Here is a 22,759-nt window from a genome sequence, read left to right on the forward strand (position 1 = left end):
ATTCATCGAATCTTTATGATATTATGAAATAAGTATATTTTTCTCGCTAATTTGGGATCAGAAAGTCACTATTCTCAGAATTTTGGCAATTTTGAAGCCAAAGTATGGAGATGGTATCAAGAAAAAAAATGGTATCAAGTGGAAAGAAAAACGTCATCAAGCAAAAGAATGATAGCTGACAACTCCTATCAAACATACTGAGATACACTGTTCATTTCCCTTCTTTTTATGTTTGTCACTAGTTTTTATTTAACTTTCAGTTTCCCTCTACCTGAGAGCAATTTGGAATTGACCTCATTAAACGTGATCAGAAGACGAGAATGACACCTAAGTTGGCATTCTTCAAACTTACAATGCTAAACAAACATTAGGACATATAACTCTTGATGGTAAATTTATTGTTTATCATTTCATATGCTTAGAAGAGTTTCAGGAGAATCGAGACTCGGGCCTTTGGTCTCAAAATTGATTATTTCTAGGCCAGCGACCGTTATGAAATGGAAAAAATCTATGCCAATATGAAAATATAAAATAAAGTTTGAGAGAAAATATGCTATCACTTGTGTATTAATCATATACCGGTGATTAAAATCGCCAAAAATATTGTGTTTATTGCAACCACGATTAATCGTAAAAACAGATCGTTAAGGTTCATGTTAGTCTATTGATTACTAGCCGCTTTGGCGATAAGCCGGTTTGCCAATCTTAATGTTCTACTTTAATAGCTTCTTCATCAAAATATTTTAAAACTTCAAATTTTGATAGTCAAATAATTTACTCATAATATTATAAAGGCCTTCAGTCATAACGTAATATGTATCTCTCTAAATTTCTGTTAGTTCCCGTAGAATTTATTCCTTAAATTAAAGTGGAAAGGATTAATCTGCAATTAATATAATAATATTGTTTACTAATACAAAGCATTTTTTTATAATATGATTACTGAAAACAGAGTCACTGAGAGTTTAAACTTTATGGGCACTAAAGAATATCTTTCTTAATTTATAAAATATCTCAAGAATTTGCCAACAAAATTTTCTCAACTCATCATGAGCAGATCGATTAATTAATAATGTTTAATTTTAAATACATCAAACACTAAGAAAATAAAACGAATGGTTTAAAATAATCGGTTGAAAACAGATTTAAAAAACTACTTAAAAAACGATTTACTTAAAACTATAAGCATTATCGTGTAACTTATATTCGAACAGTCGGACAGACAGACTTCCTCTGAACAGATTTTACTCAAACTTGATAAAAATATACAAATTTGGTATAAAGACCGTAAACCAAATTTCAACCGCCTAGCTCAAAACCGTTTATGAATTATCTTTGTCACTAACAGACAGATATTTTCCAAAAATAGGTTGTTGTTTTTTACTTAGGGAGGTCTAAAACAGGAGATACGTCAAAATCTGGATTTCGAATTTTTTGACGATTGTTCTACTTTCTCTATATTATGTATACGAGAAAGTAAAAAATGTAAAAAATTTCGCCCCAATGGAAGAAAATATTTTTTAATCGTGCGAAAAACCATGCTAATATACTTTTCAGTTCCCATGCATAAGTTATTCATTTGAATAATATTTGGTGATTTTTCCCAACTCTAGCACTTTTCTGGAGATTGTTTTCTTTGCCATCGTTAATTCAACAAGGTTTCCTTCAGATTCCAGAGGGCCACGGTGACCTGGCGGTAAGACCTCGGTTTCGAAACTGAAGGGTTTCAGGTTCGAGACACGATTCCACTGAAGTACTCTCGTGTAAGAAGGTTTGGTGTATGCTAAATCCATCAGGGCCGAAAGTCTTCTTGCTGACACGGTGTGGTGTGGAGAAGAAGGTGCCAGCTCAGGTGTCACCCTCGTCATCTGACCACGGTTCAAAATTACGAGGTCCGTCCAGAAATAGCTCACGAATTGCTTTAGAACTGGACTTCAACGTAATTGAATTAAACTAAACCCTCAGATTCCGTATCTTGGAAAGAAAGAAAGCGGATCTACAATCTTCGAATCCTCAGAAAATTGCAAACGAGCGAATATTTCCACTTAATAATAATTTTTAAAAAAGGAAATCTGTGGATTGAAACATTTTTGGCGTATTACTGACTTTGAAGATATTTTTGTTTTACTAATATTACCACGGGCTTAGAAAAAAAAAATGATAAAAGCTCACTGTTTTAGAAGCAAGAGAAATTCTACCTCATTCAGAAAAGAAATCAACATTTATTATCGCTACTCAGGTAGTCTTCTATTGCCTTTCATTGAATAGTCATAATTTAAATACCAAAGAGAATAAGTCCGACCTTGTGCTATTACAATATGACTTAAAGACCATTCTTCTCATAAAAACCAGACTGTTTTAACAAATTTAATTTCCCTGGATTTGAGTAATTTATTGGCCAATTAGAATCATAATTAAAAATTTGAATGCATTTATGGGAAAGCAAAAATACCTATATAATAATAAAATAAACCGAAGAGGAAAAAAAAGTATCTTGTTCTCTAAATTAAAAATTTGCAAAGAGGCATATTTTCGAAGTTGGATTTGGCAAGCCACTCGTATATTAACAGTTACAATAAAGAAAAGTATTTTTCTGTTCTATTCTAAATATTTATTTTATTAAAAAAGGCAGAAAAATATCTAATATTTAAATTTTTATAATAAAACACTGAATTTTAATAAATTCTTTTTAATTATTAATTTAATTAAACTAAAAGTATATATATGTTAATTAAAAATGTAAGAAAAACAACATTATTCAAGCAAACGAAGTTCAAGTTGCTATGACAATTTATTTTAGGACATTTATTTGATCGATGTAAATATATTAAGTAATTATATATTGATTTATTTGTTTTAAATTTATCAACAATTTTGACATGAACTGATCAATATTTTATAAACTGTCATAAACTTCTAAGTGTCGTAATTCTTTTCCATTTTATTGTTCATATTCTCTTCTCTGTTAATTAAGAGCCCGAATCATATCTTTACTTCTGGCATATATAACACTGTAATTAAATTATCTTTTTTAAAATCAAAATAAAATCATATGCATGTATAAATTCACTAATCTTTAAAAACAGCACCGCTTCTTGAATCATAAGCGCTTTTTGGTTATAATGCAATTATCCCACAAGATAAGATACTCTTGTTAATGAGTTCCCTTCCATTCTACATTTTCAGTTCAATTTGAAGATTGCATCATTTGCAAAAGTTTTATTATTTCTTTTTTCACGGTCGTCCTCAAAAGACAATATAACTTGTTGCCTAGAGCCCTCTAGTGATGAAAAGAGAAACCATCGAGTTAAAATCTTCCGCTTTGTTAAAACTCTGTTTTGGTTGGTAACTTTTCAAAGAGCTGCCAAATTCTGAAAGCAGTGTGAGCATGTTCGAGTTCGAAAGTTGTTCTGCTTGTGTTTGAATACTTATGTTTTAGCGCTTGGGGAACACGTGTATACTTCGCTCTTTAGTTCGAAGCTAATTACTTTATTATTAGTGTTCATATCTAGTTTTACAGTAGACTAAAATTACAAGATGTAAGAGCCACAACAGATCTGTATTTTCGCTAAAAAACCTGCTGATGACTCATCAGTGAATTGGTATCTTGTGTTGACTGTTGACAGGTGCATTAGTTTCATTTTAGTTGGACAAAAACATTAAAAAATATGGCTAAGATATTAAAGCAGTTAGTTTTTGGACAGAAGAAAAATCCCCCGGCCCCTCCAATGCCGGATTATCAAGGCGAAGGTAAGAACTGAATTTATTTTTAATAATATGGTGAAAAAAATTATTTGTTTTAAATGTGTATAAAAGATGAAAAATTATTTAATTGCTTTATCGTGCATTTGAAACTTTTACTGTTTTTGACATGGAATTATTTTTAATCATCTTGATGCAATTTAAGCGTTAAAAAAGTATTTTATTTATAAAATAAATAATTTGTTAAAATAGGATAGAATATGCATACAATAATTTAGTGTTTAAAAAAGGCATTTTTTTATATATTTTTTTTGGAATTAATTGAAATTGAATTTGTTAAATAGAAAACATTTTAATTTGTTGATTTTTCAAATTCTTTGCACTATTTTTATTTTTTCTTCTGTATTTAATGCTTCTTAAAATAAATCTTATATTGTTTTATTACTTATTTTTTATTTCATTTTTTGATTAAGAATAAAGCTATTTTTTTTTTTTTAACATTTTGAAACATTTTTTAAACTAATGTTAGAAATCTAAAATTCTTTAGGAACAAATATTTTTTGTAGAAATTAATGGTTGTAGAGGCTATGTTAAAAATATTATTAGTTAATATTAAATTTTAAAATTAACTTCTGTGTATTGTGAACACTTTTATATATTCTAATTGAAGTTATTTTGATTAATATAAAAATACATATTTTTAATCAAATAATAATTTGTAATGCTTCATGAATACCATTTACATCTGATTGTAGTTCATACATCTGTAGTGTTTTACTTACTTTTTGTTCCATTTTCTGATCTATCGTATTTGAATTTGATATTTAAACTGAGCCAATAAGGAATTTTAGATATGTTCTTAAAATTGTGAATATCCTATGTTTCAGGATTAGTTCAGTACAATGAAGATATGTGTTATCATTTTTTTCTCCTTCCTTTTTTTTTTTTCTTTTTTTTCATCTTATTTGACTTTTAAAAAAAATTAACTTTTTGGTTTTTTTTTTTCTCTGTCCTTGGTAGTATCCATCTCATGAATAGGAATTTTGTGCTGCAATATTTTGTAAAATATTCTGCACTCTATATTCTCCTTATTTAATAAAGAATAGTTGAAAACTATAGTTCACAATGATGGGTAAACTGCGACTAAGTAAAAACCATAGTTTTTGAAATGCAGTATACAATCAATATTAAAGAATTTTGAAAATTCTATGTTTTGAGATCTTATTGAGTAATACAATAAAATATATAAGCTGACCAAATATTTTTTCATTACTTTTTCTTTCTGTTTTGTTTTCTTTCCTGACTAGTTTTTGAAATAGTTTATCCATCCATATTATAACAACATAAAAATAATTACTAAGGAATGAAAATTTCAAAAGGAGGAAGGAGTATTGTAAAGTTTGTGGATATTTTTGGGGTCTTTGTTTTTGTTGATTTGTATTTGAAGTCTTTAATAAATCATTTTATCTATTTTCTTGACTTAATATTCAATATATATTTTGTTAAATTTCCACTTATAAAAAGTCCCATATAAATTGTTTTATCAATCTATTAATACATAATTTGCATTCATGCTTTTTAATTTTTCATATTTTTTTTAAGTTAAAAAATTATAATATAATGAACTTGATTCAACTGATAGAAAAATTTATGTTTGAAAATTATACTTATTTGTGAAAAATTTATGTGATTTTTGAAACACTACTTAGTTACTTTTAATTAATATACCTCTTTTTTTAAATCAGAATTTATTAATAAATGCTACCTGTCCAAATATTTAGTACAAATGCATAATACTCTGATATAAAATCAATTGATTATGAGATATTTCCTAAACAGGATTGCATATTGCGTTATTATATGCTGGTTGTTGTACTTGAATTTATTGAATGAATTAAAAAAAAGCAACTATTCTATTTTCAGAAACACCTAAAGGAGAATTTGCTGATCATGATTATGAAAATATATCCAAATTTTCTTCAGAAGGACGAAGTAGTGTACGATTTCAAGAGCCTAAAGAACCTGAGGTAAATAACTGTACATGATTTATATGGGATAATTAAGAATTTAAAAAATTACTTCTCTCTCCAAGTCATATTGTTGTAACATGAAAGATTTGGGATCAGAGTGCTACCTTGGGTATTATTCTTGTCATATAAACTGTCTTCAAACATAAAAGATCTGTCTCAAAATACCCCATGCTCGACTTCAGATTGCAACCTTCCACTCCCATTATTCATCAAAATGAATTATTTGGTGTTTCTTTTTATAATTGATTTGTTTTTAATTAATTGAAGTTAAATTTGTTGATTATAAGATTTTGTTTGCTTTATTTGTGATTGTTGCAATAAAATGGGAGTTGAAAAAAAAATGCATTTCTTTTTTTGAAATTAGCATTTTTTAAAACATATCTTTAATTTTTTGCTTAAAAACCTTTACGACAAATTTCCTACTTTTAAGTTTCATGTAAATGAAATTTAGTGGTTCATATGAATTTAATAGCAAACTTTGTGGACTAATAAAATATTTTTTAAATTGAAATACATAATTTTTTTTATTAGTAGAGAAAATTTAAAATTGTTCGAAACCATTAATTTCCCATTTTATTACAGAAAAAGCTTGGTTTATGCTATTAAAATTCATGTTAGTTATATATATATAAAAGGTATAAAATTATCTATATATTTTTACGATCAAAAATTTATACTTTGATCTAATTAGGCTTTTTTTTTCACTCATTTTAATTATTACTTTTGCATATTCTCAGTATTGATTTGCTATCCATTCTTTTAAATGAAAAGCAGTAAACTAATAAATGAAATGTAAATAATATTTAGATGTGTTAAAATTAAATAATATATACATCGTATCTAAGATGAAGTTTATTAAATTTTTAAAATTCTACATTACCCACGAGCACATAATAATATGACAAAGTAAGCTTTAAATTTACTAAAATTTGGTAATTTTATTGTATTATTTGGCATTGAGTGGATGGTTTTATGAATTTCTGTAATAATTTGCTCTAAGCATTTTCAGCCAGATTAATATTTTTTTAAAAATTTAATTTATTTCACCTGTGATATTTAATACGACCAGTATTCACTTAAGAGCAAAATTAAAAAATTTTATTTTTACATGAGTTGTGAAAATATGATTTTGCCATCCTTTATTTTAATTGTAGTCTGTCCTTTGTAATAATTAAACTTTTCATTAAAAATTTATATTTGTTTCAGGATCTGTGTAATATTTAATGGTATTATTTCGAATATTACTTTTTAATTTATTATTTTATTATTTAATGTTTCTGGATGTTGAACATCTTATGCTATGTTTAGAACTGAAAAATATTGTTTTTGAAAATTTTAAGCAGTTTATAAAGCATGATTTATAAAATAATTTTTGATTTTCACCACAATTCTGTTAGCAAGCAGCTGTGTTCTTGCTCATTGTTTTAACCTTATATTGTTAATTCACAGAAATCAAAAGTTCCAAGCCACCCATTTAATGGATATGGTTTAGTAAACTAAAAATGAAGAATAAGATAAAAGATTTTATTATTTGCTTTCACATATTCTGAATTCTGTCTAATCAATTCTGTCTAATTTTGAATAGTTTTCAAAAATGCCTTTATTAAATCTGAAAATTTGATTGTGGGAGAAAAATAAAGTGTCATCAATTGATAATTTTGTAAGAAAAATCAAGTGAACAGGCACTGTTATGATAATTATTAATAAGAAATTGTTTATTTCATCCTACTCAAAATTTTCAAAATGCTTTGTAGAAAAACACCATTGCATGCCCTGTTCTGGAAATTAGCATTCTATTCTCTTTCAATTCGTCTAAAAGTATTAAGAATGAAGTTTGCTAAAAAAAAAAAAAAAAAAATATGGTTATTTGAAATAATTATAGAAAGTTGGTTTCTCTTCAGAAGAAACAAAATTTATCCACTGCTGTAAAATACTACTTAAAATATATTCACCAATATCGAATTATTTTGCAAAGGAAATTTCTTTTACATTCTTTTTGATTTATCTGTGCTATAAATGATCCACTCCTGCCATACTGTAGTGCGTCTGTCAATCACTTATCATTTAGTAGGACACTTGAGTTGGACGTAAAGTGGCCCCCATTACTGTCCATACCATATCATTCAAGGAATACGACTCACTCATCATCGTAAACTGAAGGTAACTCGACCGCACTCCTTTCTTGTATACATCAGAGCCGCCAGATAGAATCTCTCTCTCCCGGTATTATTTTACGCGAAACTCATCAATCCGAAGTATTCTAATCGTTTGTCATTCTAAGATCATTCGCATTCGTATATAAATTGAATAGAGGATGCCTTGAATGTTCTTACTTCAAAATGCATGCGTAATAGTAAAACAAAACTCCATTACAGAAAGTTCGTATAATTCTCTTTTGTCTGATCAGTTTTTGTTAAACTTTCTCAAAATAAACAAAAACGGTTTAATAACGGAGTAATATAAAAATTCCGAAGTATAATGAAGAATAAGATTCAGATCTGAATTAAAAAAATCAAATACAAAGGTTCGTCTTCATACTTCAGCTTTTTTTTTAGTCTAATGTTTTCTCTATAATTTAAATTGATATGGTTTGTTTTATGGTGTGTCTCGGTTTCTGCAATTTTGTTTTATGCAAATCATTGCCAAAAAGAAGATACGTTAGACATTGCAAATGATCGTATGACCTAAATGTCAAAAGGCCGTAAATCTACAAATTTCAGAATTTTTAAACTTTTATAAATCATGACACTGTTGGGATTAAAAAAATATTTGCGTAGATTTAAGCGTTTATCTAAATGGAAATATAATGATAAGCGAAAAAAAAATGTTTGTGTTTATTTATGTAAAAGTTAAAGAAATTCTGCAAATCAGATTTTACCCGCTGATATTGGAGAACCTGATCGAAGTGCTCCTTGTTATTCTTTTTACGACATTTAAGAAGCCTTATTTTATATGAACATTAAAATTTTTCATCCCATATCTATTGAAGCTACAAAATTGCAATTTTTCCACTTAGATTATATATTAGAGGCAGATACATCATCCAAATATGCTAGCTGGTGTAGTTTTCCTGAAATTTTCTCGCATACTCCCTAATAAAGAAGATATCGTCCCCTGTTTTTCCTAAAAATTTTAGACCTTGGACAAGTCGATGAATGGGACGAGTATTCAATTTTTTATCTTCAGTCCTGCACATGAGCGACCCCCCCCCTTTCTTTTTATAAAGAAGGAATTTAGATATCCATTTTATTGGTAGGAAACAAAATTTGATCTAGAACAAATTTAGTAATAAAATAATATTCCAAATTACATTTTTTTAAGCCTGCCTTTTTGTGTCATCGCGCTTATGTAAATATGTAGATTTAGAGACTCACGCCGTTGACGAATTTATTTCAGAATTTCCCGCGCTACTGATATACTGTGAATGCTAAAATTGTTTACCAAATTTTGCCAATATAACTCTTTTCATTTTGAAGTTAGATGCTCGAAGATATAAACTGCCTGCCGTGGGATATCGTTGAGAATTTGAACAGAATTCTATAATTTTGGTGTAAAATAAGCATGCCACTTTCATTTATTTGGTAAAAAAGATTTTTGAATTATCTTCACAGACAAACATAATTCCAAAAATGTATTTTTGCCTGTCTGTAGCGTGGAGATGTAGAAAAATATCTAGTTGATATTTTTTGATAATTACATTACTTTTGGTGATGCAATATTTAAAAATCAAAAGTAGACCAAAACAATGCAAATTTAAGCTCACTATTTTCTTGTATATGAAGTATACAAAGTGAAAACCTTGGAAATTTGGAACTCGACATTTTGACATTTCTGATCACACGTCACAGTCCAAAAAACACATTTTTAGAACTATGACTTTATGGTCTTCTTTCCAAATGTGTCGATTTGTCAAATTTTAAATGAAATCTATTCAGCGAAAGTCTGGCTGTCCGAATGTAATTTAAAATGATAACTACAAAACAAAGAGAGCTAAATGGGTCAAATTTGGTACAAATTTTAACATTTTAAGCGTAAGTATGTATGAAATTTTGTATACTCCTTCAAGGGAGTATTCAAAATTTGAAACGACTGTCTGTAAGTCTGTGCTTTCGCAAGCATGTAAATGAGAATTCAAAAAAGCAATTATATAAATATAAGAAATTTTATTTGTGGTTTTGCAATTACAATTGTACTGTTTTAGTTTTATTCGTTCAGGGAAAGAAAAAAAAAAGACCCGAGATTGATATTCTGTTTCTTGAAATTTGTTTGTTTATCATATCCTAGCGATGAAACGGCAAAGATCTCACTGTAATAGGCCTTTTCTTTACTATTATTCGCCAAGGCGCGCGGCTAATAAATACAAGTGCATTTATTAGAGAATAGGTGGTCAAGTTTCAAGTAGACTACTTCCAGTGTTTCCCATTTTTTTCTCTTATGTGTGTGTATTGTTGGGATCAGTTTATGCTCACGTAGGCCATGTGCGTTTATATAATTTGATATAGGAATTCATTTACTTCTTATCGAAGAGGAAGTGACTTGACCTCAAAACATAAGGTAACATATTGTTGGACAAGCATGCGCAATTCAGTTTGTCATATGATTGATGTCACTTGAGTTACCATCAATCACTTCAGTATTACTCATTGATCACCACTTATTGCATTTTAAGCATACTATGCTAATTATATTTTGGAATACATTACATCTCATATATATGCTTCGCGCTGCCTTACGTTACAGCTCAATGTAAACAACGTGAAGTTAAATGACCTCCGCGGTTAAGTTTGCCTTGTCAGTGTGACTCCCATGGGCTGATCTTTATAAGAGCTGAAGCATATGAAAATTTACATATTCAGCTGAGAACTCCTCGCTCAAAACGAACGAGAATAAATCAAATAAAGAGATAAGAACTCAAGTGTGTCTTCCTGATTTGAAGAACATTGATTGAAATTTAAAATATGGAAATTTTTTTATTTAGAGTTACTCGCGATTTGCAATTTTTACTAACTTCCTCACATTTACAACTTAGTGAATTACACTTTCGCATCATTAATATATGAAGATTTTCTAACAACATATGAATATTATATGAAATGTGTGAAATGAAATTTCCATTTTCTCTACATTTCTGAAATATTTATTATTATTTCAAGCAGAAATATACGTAGATGTTTTAGATTGATAAACGTAAAATTTACCGTCTTCCTTAACCGTTTGTAATTCAATCTGATAAAAATGCCTGCATAAATATTTATATTTTATTTATGCTGTAATTTTTCTCACAGTATATATTAATATTTGGGTATGCAGACAAATTTCCGCAAAAAATGATTTGTAATGGTAGAAATAAGAATAGTAATAATTGAAATATTGAACTTGCATTTTCTTACTCCTCTTTATCTTACATTTTCCAACTCCTCCCTTTTTTTTTTTTTTTTTTCTTTCTTGTATGTAGTATAGAGAAAGTATTGTAATCGTCGAAAAAAAAAAATCGAATTCGAGATTTTGACGAATTTTTACGTTTTAAACTTCCGTTAATTTGAAAAACACATTTTTGCAAAATGTGCATTTGTTTATCTGTGACAAAGATAACTCCTAAATGCTTTGAGATAGGCGGATGAAATTTGGTATATGGTCTTTACATCAAATTTTTATCTATCAAGTTTTGATCAAAATTCATTCAGAGGAAGTTTGTCTGACCGGCTGTTCGAATATAAGTTGACAGGATAACTGCAAAACGAAGAGAGCTAGATGGATAACCTTCAGTATACGTATTCAACATCTGTAGTGTAGACATCAAATTTTGAACTAAATCCAACGAGGGGTTGACTGTCTGTTGGTTTGTGTTTTCAGGCACATGTAAACACGATAATTCAAAAGCGCATTAACTTAATATATCAAATTTAGTACGCGATTTTGAATCCACAAGTGTAATTCTGTGAAATTTTTTTTTGTTTAAATTGATTGCGAGAAACGCATTTAAAACACATATTCGATTTTCGGATATTGTTAATCACATTCCATGGATTAATCGCCAAAAAAACTCCAATGATAATACGATAGATTCAGAAAAAATGCTAAATTCACTCTAGTGATTAGTATTTTGTAACTGTTGTACGCCAATGCAATGTAAAACGTTATCTGGGATATCTTTATTAAAGAGTATTCGAGAAAGTTTCGGGGAGACGATTTCCACTAGTTTTAGAAACGAAAACATGCAATAATGCTAACTGTTGTTTATATCATTATTAATCCTTAAAAGATATCACGCGTGAAAAATCATTCCTTGTAAAATGCTTTTCTACCGGTAAAATTGATTTTCCACTAATCATCTATATCGTTATTATGAAAAGTTCACTTTATATACTTCGTTAGCTGTGCAGTAAAGAAAACTGAAATGGTGTGATATTTCACCCGTGATACCATAAATGTATGTTTTTTTTAAATTACTTCGCGAGGGTTTAATTTGTTATTTAAGTATCATACTTATAATTTTTGTTTCTAGTAAGACAGATAAGAACTGAGAGATAAACAAATAATTATTTTAAAACTGTGTTTGTTCATTTTATTTTATTACTGTATAGATAATTTTGTAGTAAGGAATTTGGCCCTTCTCTTCCTCAAAGAAAGATGAAATGAAAAAAAAAAGTATGCCAGGATATGTATGCTTTTATGGATTAAGAGGACAATGCAAACTAATGAAGAATACGATGCTTTGGAGAATGATTATGTCAACTTAATTGATAATGACATGGGAAGAAGTGCTGAAATTTATAAGTGATGAAAAAGTGACTGCCAGTAATCGTAAAAAGTTTTCGGGGAATATTTTCCAGTTTAGATATGGATGAGCGACTTCAATAAGTCCCAATTCGTAGAAAGAAAGCGGATTTAAATAATGATACATGGTGTAATGAATAGCTGGTACCTCTATCCTTTCCTAAGAAATATTTTAAAAGGTAAAAGTAAGTATAAATTTTGAACAAAGGCATCAACTCTACGCAAAGTTTCTGCTAGAAATATAATAAGACCAATTCTCGAACCAAAAGGTAAGACGAAAACAGTAATTCTTTAGGAGTTTGAAGTTATTTGTTAGAATAAAGTTTTCCTCTCATTGATAAATTTCTTAAAGAATGATTAAATTACCGAATTTGCCATACAATCTGTGGAAAATAGTATTAGAAATACTTGATGAAAAGGTGGAGGAAACATTGCCAATATTATTATCCCCATCTAAGCAAGGAAAATGTATGGGGAAAAAGATAGGAAATATTCTGGAAGATATACGGTATGTACCAGCTTCAATTGTAAAATGCGCTGCAATATTATTTGCTAAATCTGTAAAAAATAAATTTTATAATTTTTATTTAATATGTAATTTCTGTTATGTACCTAATATTATTTCTTATGTCCGTTAAATTTGTGAAATAAAATTCATTTCTTGAGGTGAAATTACTCCCATGATATTAGATTTGTTTATTTTTCATATCCATGATATTAGAGGGTGATGCATCATAAATAGGAAGAAAAAAATTAATCTAATATCATCTGTTATTTTTTTTAGACACCTTAAGAATAAATATTAAATAACACCAGTGCCAATACCGTGCATGGAATTGTGATTATTTTTGTGTTGCGTTGGAAAATGCAATTTTTAATTTTAGTGTAATAAATTACCTTTTTTTAATTTATCCATACATAATTTATTTACATGAATGGTGCTGAAGAAAAGAAGTCAATTACCTTAAAAGTTAAAAATTATAAAAAATCATATTAAACAACATCGAAATGTTTATAAACGACAAGACTTCTTAATCCACGGAACCAAACGCGAACAAGTGGCATTGCATGAGTTCAGAAAAAGAATTCTCGGCTTCTCCATTAAAGGCAAACGAAATATAATACAAGAAACACCTAGATTTAAAATTTTCTTATTCCTGCGTACCCTCATTTAAGATTGCGAAAATTGGGATGGGGGGGGGGATGACATGATTATGAGTCGAAAAATGACATCTTCTATGTACAGTACATGCCGAAAATGTAAATTCTCGTTTTATGGGTATTTGATAAGTTAAGCAGTGGTGATGAGATGTAAACAAAACACGGCTGAGTAAATCCACATTATGGAGAAGGTACACTGAGTCACTAGCTCAAAAGGCTAATGTATACAGCTGGAAGGTTAATTTTATCCAAGACTTATCAAGTGCGAAGAGAAAATTAATGGGTATTCACTTAGATGCCTGTTGTTACTTCTGAACGCTTTCGTTGCTCCTCCTCGATTGTTAACTGTAATTTGCTTTTCATTCATGGAGGGCAGTTTAAAAAAATGGATATTTAGTTGATAATTTGCTTTTAAAAATTAATTGTTGACAACATTTAGCAATAACAGCTAAATCTTGATATCGGGAATTTATTATTCAGTTATTTTGAAGTCGTTTTCAGTTATTTTTGTTAGTCTCAAATTGTATAGCATATTTATATATGTAAGAGGTTACTTCCGATTTATTTTCCCCCGTCTTTTTACATCGCTATACTTTTGATTTTCTGAAAAATATAGAAGAAAATATATTAAATGCTGAAAATTGTTCATACTCGGATTCTAAAACCCACTCCGCTTTTGCGTATGCGCCAAGATGTGTTCATTGAGTCAAAATGAAGGTGAGAGGAAAGATGAAAGGAGGAGATGTTTACATAACAAGTAAGGTAAACTCGGATTATATGTCGGCTTAAAACTTCAGGTAACTCGTAATATAGTCGGAGAAAGATACTATTTCACAATAAAATATTATAGAGCAATTTTTATTTACTGTGAGGGATTTGAAAATTTAATTATGATGAATCTTGTATGAAAGTATCGTGTATTATATACAAGAGTTATAAACATGACCGTAAATTGAATATGCGATACATGACTTTAAAATACTCGAGTCTGTTTTAAATAATAAGTTCAGTTTATATTCGCTCTGTGATTTTCATTGGCAAATGATTTACATACTGGATTATTAGCAATACGAATAAGATATAATTTGGGGTTCTCAGTTAAATCACTAGGTTTTGAATGAATGCGTAACATTAAAGGATCATTTGTTTATTTGATGGGAATTGTGGCTAGCATAAATGTATTTAATTTGTGACTGTGCATAATTGTTTGAGAATTGACTGCTGTTTTAATCTTTATATTTTGAAAACAGTTATTCGTAGAAATATTAGTCCTCTGAAGATGACATTTAAAACTAACATTCAACCACGCATTTGATAATCCTATTACTTGCTGTGGAATTGGGTATTTACTAAGAAGTACATGTGGTGATTGTGTTTTGTGTAATTTAATAAATAAATAAATAAAAAAAACAGTTCTCAATAATTACTGTTTTGCTAATTTTTTTTTTTTTACTTTTCAAACATTTGATATTTCTAATAGTTTTGATATTTATCATCATTAGTGTTCTCTTTGCTGATTCCATTGACAAGATGATTTTGATGAGGGTTTAATTATTGTTGAGTAATTTTCTACAGTTCTGAAAATCAAACATATCAGACTGAAAATCAGACATCATACTAATTTTCATTCAATATTATTTTTCTTATAAAATTAAAAAATCTTAATTATTTAGAATTTTTTTTTTCGTAAAAAATGAATATAGATTTAAAAAATAGTATTTAGATTCTACAGTTTTTGTAATAATAAATTTAGTTAAATAATTTTATAGTTTATACAGTTTTGATATTTATCATCTTTAATATTTATTTTGTTAATTCTTGCCGATAAAATAATTTAGACAGTAGTTTAGTAACTGTTCAATAATTTCCTATAGTTCTGAAATCAAAACATAAAAGTGTGAATTTTTATTCAGTACTTTTTCATTATAAAGCTTTTCCTTAAAAGATCTTCAGTGTTCAAAATTTTTATTTTATAAAGTGAATGTACAATTTTTAAAAATGTATTTGAATTTTATAGTTTTTGTATTAATAAATAAAATAAAGTGAAATTTAGAAATTGTCTTCAAACATATGGAAAATAATTTCTGCTGTTATTACTTAATAAATATTCTTTTTGTTAATTCTGCATTTTTTGAAAAAAAAAAAAAAAATGTTGTACACAGTGCATTTATTGCCTTTCATCCTAAGTACATGGTTTCTAGTTTCTTAAATCATAGCAGATGATACTAGCCAGAGTGGTTTCGCTCGAAACTTTTTTGTAGGTTCTTCAATAAAGGTCGTATCCCCTTCGCGTGAAATTGTGAACTTTGAGTAAAGCCACGAATGCCTTGCGAACAGTAGTTAAGAAATATAGCTCTTTGGCATGAATCTAGAATTTTTACTGAATCATTGCTTTTATGAGTATTTACTGCGTTTACATGTTTGCAAGGATATAGACTGACTTTCACAGATTTGGACCAAAACTGGATAAGAATCTACATTTTAGATGCCACATTTATATATCTAGTTTTTGTGTTATATTTTATGCCTTTATGCCATGTTTCATGTTTATCGAGTACACTTGTACTCAAACAGTCAGACAGATAGCCTTCCTCTGAATGGATTTCGTTCAAAATTTGACGGAAACCTACAAATTTGTGTAAAATCCAGTTACCAAATTTCATCCATCTAGCTAAGAGATGGATTAAATTTTTTTGTCCCTAGACATACATAATGCCTAAAGTACTTTGTACTAATCTCTTTACTTTGTATACGGAAAAATAAAAATGCAGTAATGCTGTTTCTTTCCTGTAATCTTTAGTTTACTGAAAATAATTTTATGCACGGAAGTGGAATTGATGCATAACAAATCGAATATTGAATCCTAATAGAGGCAATCCAAGATAAGGAAGCTGGCAAGTTATTTCAAGATCTATTTTTCCTGAGGTCACTGAATGTCTCAATGCCATTTATTTTTTGTTTCGATGTAGACGATAACTAAGATAAGATACTTAAATAAATAACAGTTTGGTTGTAAACTTCTTACAACGACAAGTCTGATCCGTGCACCGAATTACAAAATTTTTGATATTTAAATCTAATTAAGTAAAAGCAACAATTAATCTAAAATACGTAAATTACATTGTGCATGTTTATGTGTCTCGAGCTTTTTACATTCTCGTATATATTATATCTAATATAATGAATGTCTCAAACTGGATATCATCTAATGAAGAGGTTGATAAATTCGTAGGTCAAACGGTTAACAAGGAAGTTAATATTAAGTATTCTGCAGACATAACGAAAGTCAATTTGATCCTTATAATCATTAAATAAAATGAACGAAATATGAAATGACTCTGAGAATTTAAAATAAAAAGTTGCTAAGACGTAACGAAAACACATTAACAGTCAATAATTCAGAATTTCATGAAAAGTAAAATATTTTGTAAAAATTAATCACTTTAAATTAGAAGTTTAATAACATCTTAATTTGTTGCCCATGTATTTCTGTAGAATTGTAATGTCTTCAAGCTAAGTGTAGCTTGAGTTTCGGCTAAATGGAAGCGTGAGGGAAAGTTTTAAAAATAACTGTTTTAACGTACTTTATATTAAAGAGCAGTAGTAATGTGGGCAATAGAGACATTGAAATATATATATATATATATATATAAAATAACATAAACGTTGTTGCTTTTTTTAGAACTCTGCCTTAATAAAATCTGTTTATATTCGAATCTATTCAGAAAGAGGACTTATGTCTGTGATTTGGTTTTGGAGAAAAAAGATTGTAGATTTCAGATTCTACTAATGATCTGCTATCCATGTAGGCCTAATGCACATTAACCAGTTAACTGCTTCGACCTCTTCGAAAAATGTGTATCTAAATTGTGTCTCAAAAATTGAGCGGTGATGATCATACTCGTCAAACACGGAGTTTGTGTAATATGAAATTATGTTGTAATGAAATGACTTTTATTTTTTTAAATTTCAATAATCACATTTATTTGTTTACTTAAACTAATATACATTTTTTTTGCATATAAACGAAAAAACAACAACAACACAAAAAAAAATTAATTTATTATTTTAATTTGCTGTTAGGGAATTGTATTGAGCAAAACATGGTACAACGTATAATAGTCTTTTATTTGTTCCTTTGATTTCGACTTGGCCTTAAAATATTTTAAACATCTTGAAATTTATGAATATGTTTGAGTCTTTACTAAAATTGTTAATCAAACTGCAAATTGTCACTACTTATTACTCCTGACGAATGAACTCGTTATAAAGCAAAATGTACTTTTTCTATGACGAATATACTCGTCAAAAATAATAAACTGGTTAAATCTGTTGTGAATGAAATGTGGTGTAATCTGAAGTTACTTGGAGACAGGATTTGACGGCTGCAGTATTTTTTTTTTCTCATTATTTGAACGTGGTTTAAAATAACGAGTCTCCTAAAATGGCTACTGGTGTGGTGTGAAAGTTTGGAGAGGGGAGTGCCAGCTCAGGTATCGTTCTCATCATCCGATCGCGGTTTAAAATTAAGAAGTCCGTTCCCAAATAGTCCTATTGTTGACGTTATATAACTAAATCAAACCAAGCCTAAAATGGCCCTCAGGCAGCTTCATAACAGAATGCTAATCTAGCTAAATTGAAATAAAAATAATATATGTAATTAAGAGAAAGTATTGGTCTTAGTTAATTTTGATATTACTTAATAACTGACTACTTGCAGAGATAAATTTCAATTTAGTTTCCAACATGCCATCTTGAATTTCACTTTATAGTGGACTAATCTTATCAAAATTTGCATTAAAAAATCAAGAACTTACTAAGATTGATATTTTAAAATGTAGGATTTGCTTTTGTCGCTTACTTCTGTTTTAGTAATCATTCGCTTTTATTCTGTTTAAATGTGATAGAAGAAATAAAACTGATGTTATGTTAGAAACTCTAAAGAACTGGTTTCTTTTAAGCAACAAGTATTTTTCGTAAGTCTTTCGGTGGCTACTTTGTTTAGACTTTCTCTTTCAGAGTCTTGGCATTGACGTCGCAGGAAACCGGCGTCACGCTGCACTTGATTTTCTAGTGACAGAGATATTGCACTTTCTGACGTGCTAGGGTCATAAACAAATAACCGAGACGCTTGAGCATCTCAGCGTTAAGTAGGCTGGTCCAGATTTATGTGTTCCGATGCTTACCAGTAGTCAGTCACAAAACGTAACAAGTTGTGCCTTGTTGCGTGACGAAAAACGAGTCTCGCTGTCTCTCTCCGTGAACTGTAGAAATTTCATCAGTAATCGCCATAGATGTATGTCTACGCGGAACGTTCTAGACCTCAAGCTAAATCGGGATACGGCTCGTTTTGTTTCTATTTTCTTCCATCTTTTGCAAAGTGGTGCGGTACTTACTGTGTTGAGCCTTGCGGAGAGAAGAAAACATTACATTTGTTTGTGAAGGTTACAGGTGATGTGTGAAATCATTTGGTCGACGGATTGCACATTCATCACTATCATTACTCAGTTTTGAGATTAAAAATACTAAAAGACGCTTCATGCGAGCGGTTTTTAAGATATCTCGGAAAAGCATTAATTGCATGCTTATCAATATTTCCTCAGAGTTATTTCAAATATTTCATTGGTTTTTCATCAATTCTTCAGAAACCAGATTTAACAGTTGTCTTTTGGCATACACTGAACTTCATGAATTTCTTTTAAATGACGGGCCGCGGTGGCCTGGTGGTAAGGTTTCGGCTTGTGAGCGTAGGGTTTCAGGTTCGTGACCCTATTCCACCGAATAACCGTCGTGTAAGGGGGTTTGTTGCACGTTAAATCCGTCAGACCAAACGTCCTCCCGGTGGTGTGGTGCGGTGTGGAGAGGGGGATGCCAGTTCAGGTGTCGTCCTCGTCATCTGACCGCAGTTCAAAATTACGAGGTACATCCCAAAATAGCCCTAATGTTGCTTCACAACGGGACTTAATATAACTAAACTAAACTAAACTTCTTTTAAATGACAGAAATTGGAGTTTTATTTTTGTTACCTGAAATGTTGTAGCTGATATCCCCCCCCCCCATCAAATGTTTCATTATACGAAGAAAGTATTTGCGGCTAAAATTTCCAACGAAAATGAAGCTGTAAAACGAGTTCAAATCAATAGCAGTGGTTTCCGCAAAACTTTCTCGTATTCACTCTTATAAAGGTGTTATCGCAGAAAATGCGTTCCACGGAATTAGTGTACAATAACTAAGGAATATTAACCTTCAGTGTGGATTTAGCATCTTTATTGTATCAATTGTGCGGTCCTTATCGAGTTTTTTGGCGATTAATCACTATTCGAAAATCGAAATTGTGTTTTAGACACGTTTTTACAAACCGAATGAAACAAAATTTTGATTTAACACTATACTTGTAGTCACAAAATCCCATATCAAATTTACAGTTCAATTTTTTACGTTTTTGAGTTACCACGTTTACATATTTCTCAAAGTACAGGTCGACAGACGGTCAACTCCTTTTCCAGTTTGGCTCAGAGTTTGACAGGTGTTTACCCTATGGATGATAAATCTGTGTACAAAATTTTATCTTTCTAGCTCTTTTCGTTTTGTAGTTATCATGCTATTGGTGGAGGTAGTTCCAATTCTTGATTTGACCCGGTTTTGGAAATATGCATTTCCGTTTTATTCACTGAAAATAAGATATTACGGTTTAAAAAAATTTACTTTACAGAAAAAATGAAATTGATTCTGAAAAATTACTATTTATTTTATTACAAAGCAGATCAAGGAATATAGTCTTCCTAAAATTCTTGTGCATAATGGTAATTAATATCGTAATTCCTTTCAGTACCATTAATTATTTAGACTCATTTTATCACACACACACACACACACACACACACACACACACACACACACACACACACACACACACACACACACACACACACACACACACACACACACACACACATTATTCTCGGATTTTATATAAGAGCTCTAGTTTTTAATAATTTATTTTAATGTGACCAATATATATCTCTCTCTCCTAGATTGGAAAGCCCCCTCTAATAAATATGACATTTTTGTGATGTTTTTTTCATGTATATTCCGACATAGGTAGCATACTTTATAGCATGCAGCCTATAGGTAGCATGTCGAAGCTTTTAGGGACTGTGATAAACAAACATCAAAGTGAAAGTTGAAATTTTTGCTTCTCTTTCACTTTTTGCTGTAGAAACGGTACATTAAATGAAACAACCTTTCATTTTAAATCAACATTTAATTACAGAATATCGATTAATGATATTTATTTGAAATGTCTACCAACCGTATCACTTTTAAATGGCTTACTACATATTTTAGAGTATGTCACTAAATGTTATCATATAAAGTATTTTTCTTTTACTTTCAATTGGATTTGCCACAGACGAATGTGTATTCTATTGCACTGTTTCTAAGATTCAGAGATTATTTGGTTAGGAATGATGTGCAATTAATTTGCTAAAATGAGCCACCATTAAAATTTACGAGAAATCTGCAAATGCTGCATTTTTTATTAGTCATCTGTGAAGGCAAGTAATTTGTTGTATTTTATTTCTGTTAAATTTCTTATGCATAACGTGATGTTCATGATTGTTGCTCATGTTGTTCATGTTTTATAACATGTTGTTATAAACATGTTATATAACACTCATATAACATGTTGTTCATGTTTTAATGTATACATTAAAGTTCTATTTTCTGTTTTGTACACGAGCATTCCTGTTTTAGCTAATTTCTTGATATCATAATGTCATTAAAAATATAATTGTCGGGATAATCTGTCTTTTAAATGCACATTGTCTTTCGAGGTATTATGATTTCATTTTCTCACTCCTAACGCAAATTTGCAGAATCTTTGTTCCTCAGCTTTCAGATTGAAAAAAAAAAAAAAAAATGAAGCTATTAAATATTTGATGAAATAATGAAAAGGTTTCAGTTGTCCTGCAATAATGAAAACCGTTGTTAAAAATTATTTTAATTCTGAAAAAAAAAAAAATGCGCGTCACCAAATCTATTATTAAAAAGAAATTTTTAAATTCTGATTGTTATAAATATAACTTTTGTGCAATGCTTTCGAAAGTTATCACGGATAAACGCCGAATTCACGCTTATTTTTTAGTAAATTAAAATTCTAATTAAAATGAGAAAGAAATCACTCTGAGGTGCACATTCCCAATTTTCTAAAACGTATTTGTGTCAAATTTGGTCGCTCTAGGTCAAATGGTCTGGCCTGCAGCGCGCCAAAAATCTTTGCCCTTCACATTACCCTTTATTATTATTTTTTAGAGGTGAATGCCTGGAATTAGCGCTTTTATACGTCAATTCAAAATTGGAAGTATATGATTAAAAAGCGATTATAATTGAGAATTATTAATTTCATAATTTTCACTTTACAAGTGAAAATTATTATTCTCTTTAAATCATGCATTTACGTTAGCGACGATAAAATTCATTGTATTTTAATCATTTCTTTGGTGTTACGATTTCTTATGTAAAATATGCTTCTTAATATTTTAGTCTTACTCTTTTTCGTCCCATATTTCTTCTAAAATGTAAATATTTCAAAACAATCTACGAAAAAAAAAACATTATTTACTTGAAGAAAGTGCATAACTTGTCAAAATTATTGTTTGTTTTATGAAAGTTTAGATCGAAAAAAGTTGAAACCATAAACACTCTTAGTTTTGTTATTTTTGTAAGGTGTGACTTAAAAAAAAATCGTTTACCGTATATATACATTTTCTACAAATTACAATTACACTAAAATTTGTCGAATAATTCTATTCAGTTCATTTTCAACAAAACTGGTGATTTTCACTTTCTCGTATACGTAGTATAAAGAAAGCGTTGTAATCGTTAAAAAATTGAAACTCATCAAAAATATAAAAAAAGTCGAGAGTTTGACGAATCTCCACGTTTTGGACCTTCCGAAGTTTGAAAAACACATTTTTGAAAAATGTCTGCCTGTGACATAGATAACTCAAAAACGCTTTGAGCTAGACGAATGAATTTGGTATGCAGGTTTTACATCGAATTTGTGGATTTCTATCAATATTTGAGCA

General features: G+C 29.4%; 1 protein-coding gene across 2 annotated transcripts in view; it reads left to right on the forward strand.

The window, feature by feature from the left end:
• The first annotated feature begins 3,376 nt into the window (after positions 1-3,376).
• LOC129989279 (uncharacterized) overlaps positions 3,377-22,759 on the forward strand; it is a 354,012-nt gene continuing 334,629 nt past the window's right edge. For both annotated transcript variants that reach the window (XM_056097704.1, XM_056097723.1), the window contains exons 1-2: positions 3,377-3,750; positions 5,626-5,729. In XM_056097704.1, the coding sequence (XP_055953679.1) occupies positions 3,669-3,750; positions 5,626-5,729 (186 nt within the window). In that variant the 5' untranslated portion in view covers positions 3,377-3,668. The remainder of the gene's footprint in view (positions 3,751-5,625; positions 5,730-22,759) is intronic.

Source organism: Argiope bruennichi, chromosome 2 (genome assembly GCF_947563725.1).
Source record: "Argiope bruennichi chromosome 2, qqArgBrue1.1, whole genome shotgun sequence".
Taxonomy (NCBI): domain Eukaryota; kingdom Metazoa; phylum Arthropoda; class Arachnida; order Araneae; family Araneidae; genus Argiope; species Argiope bruennichi.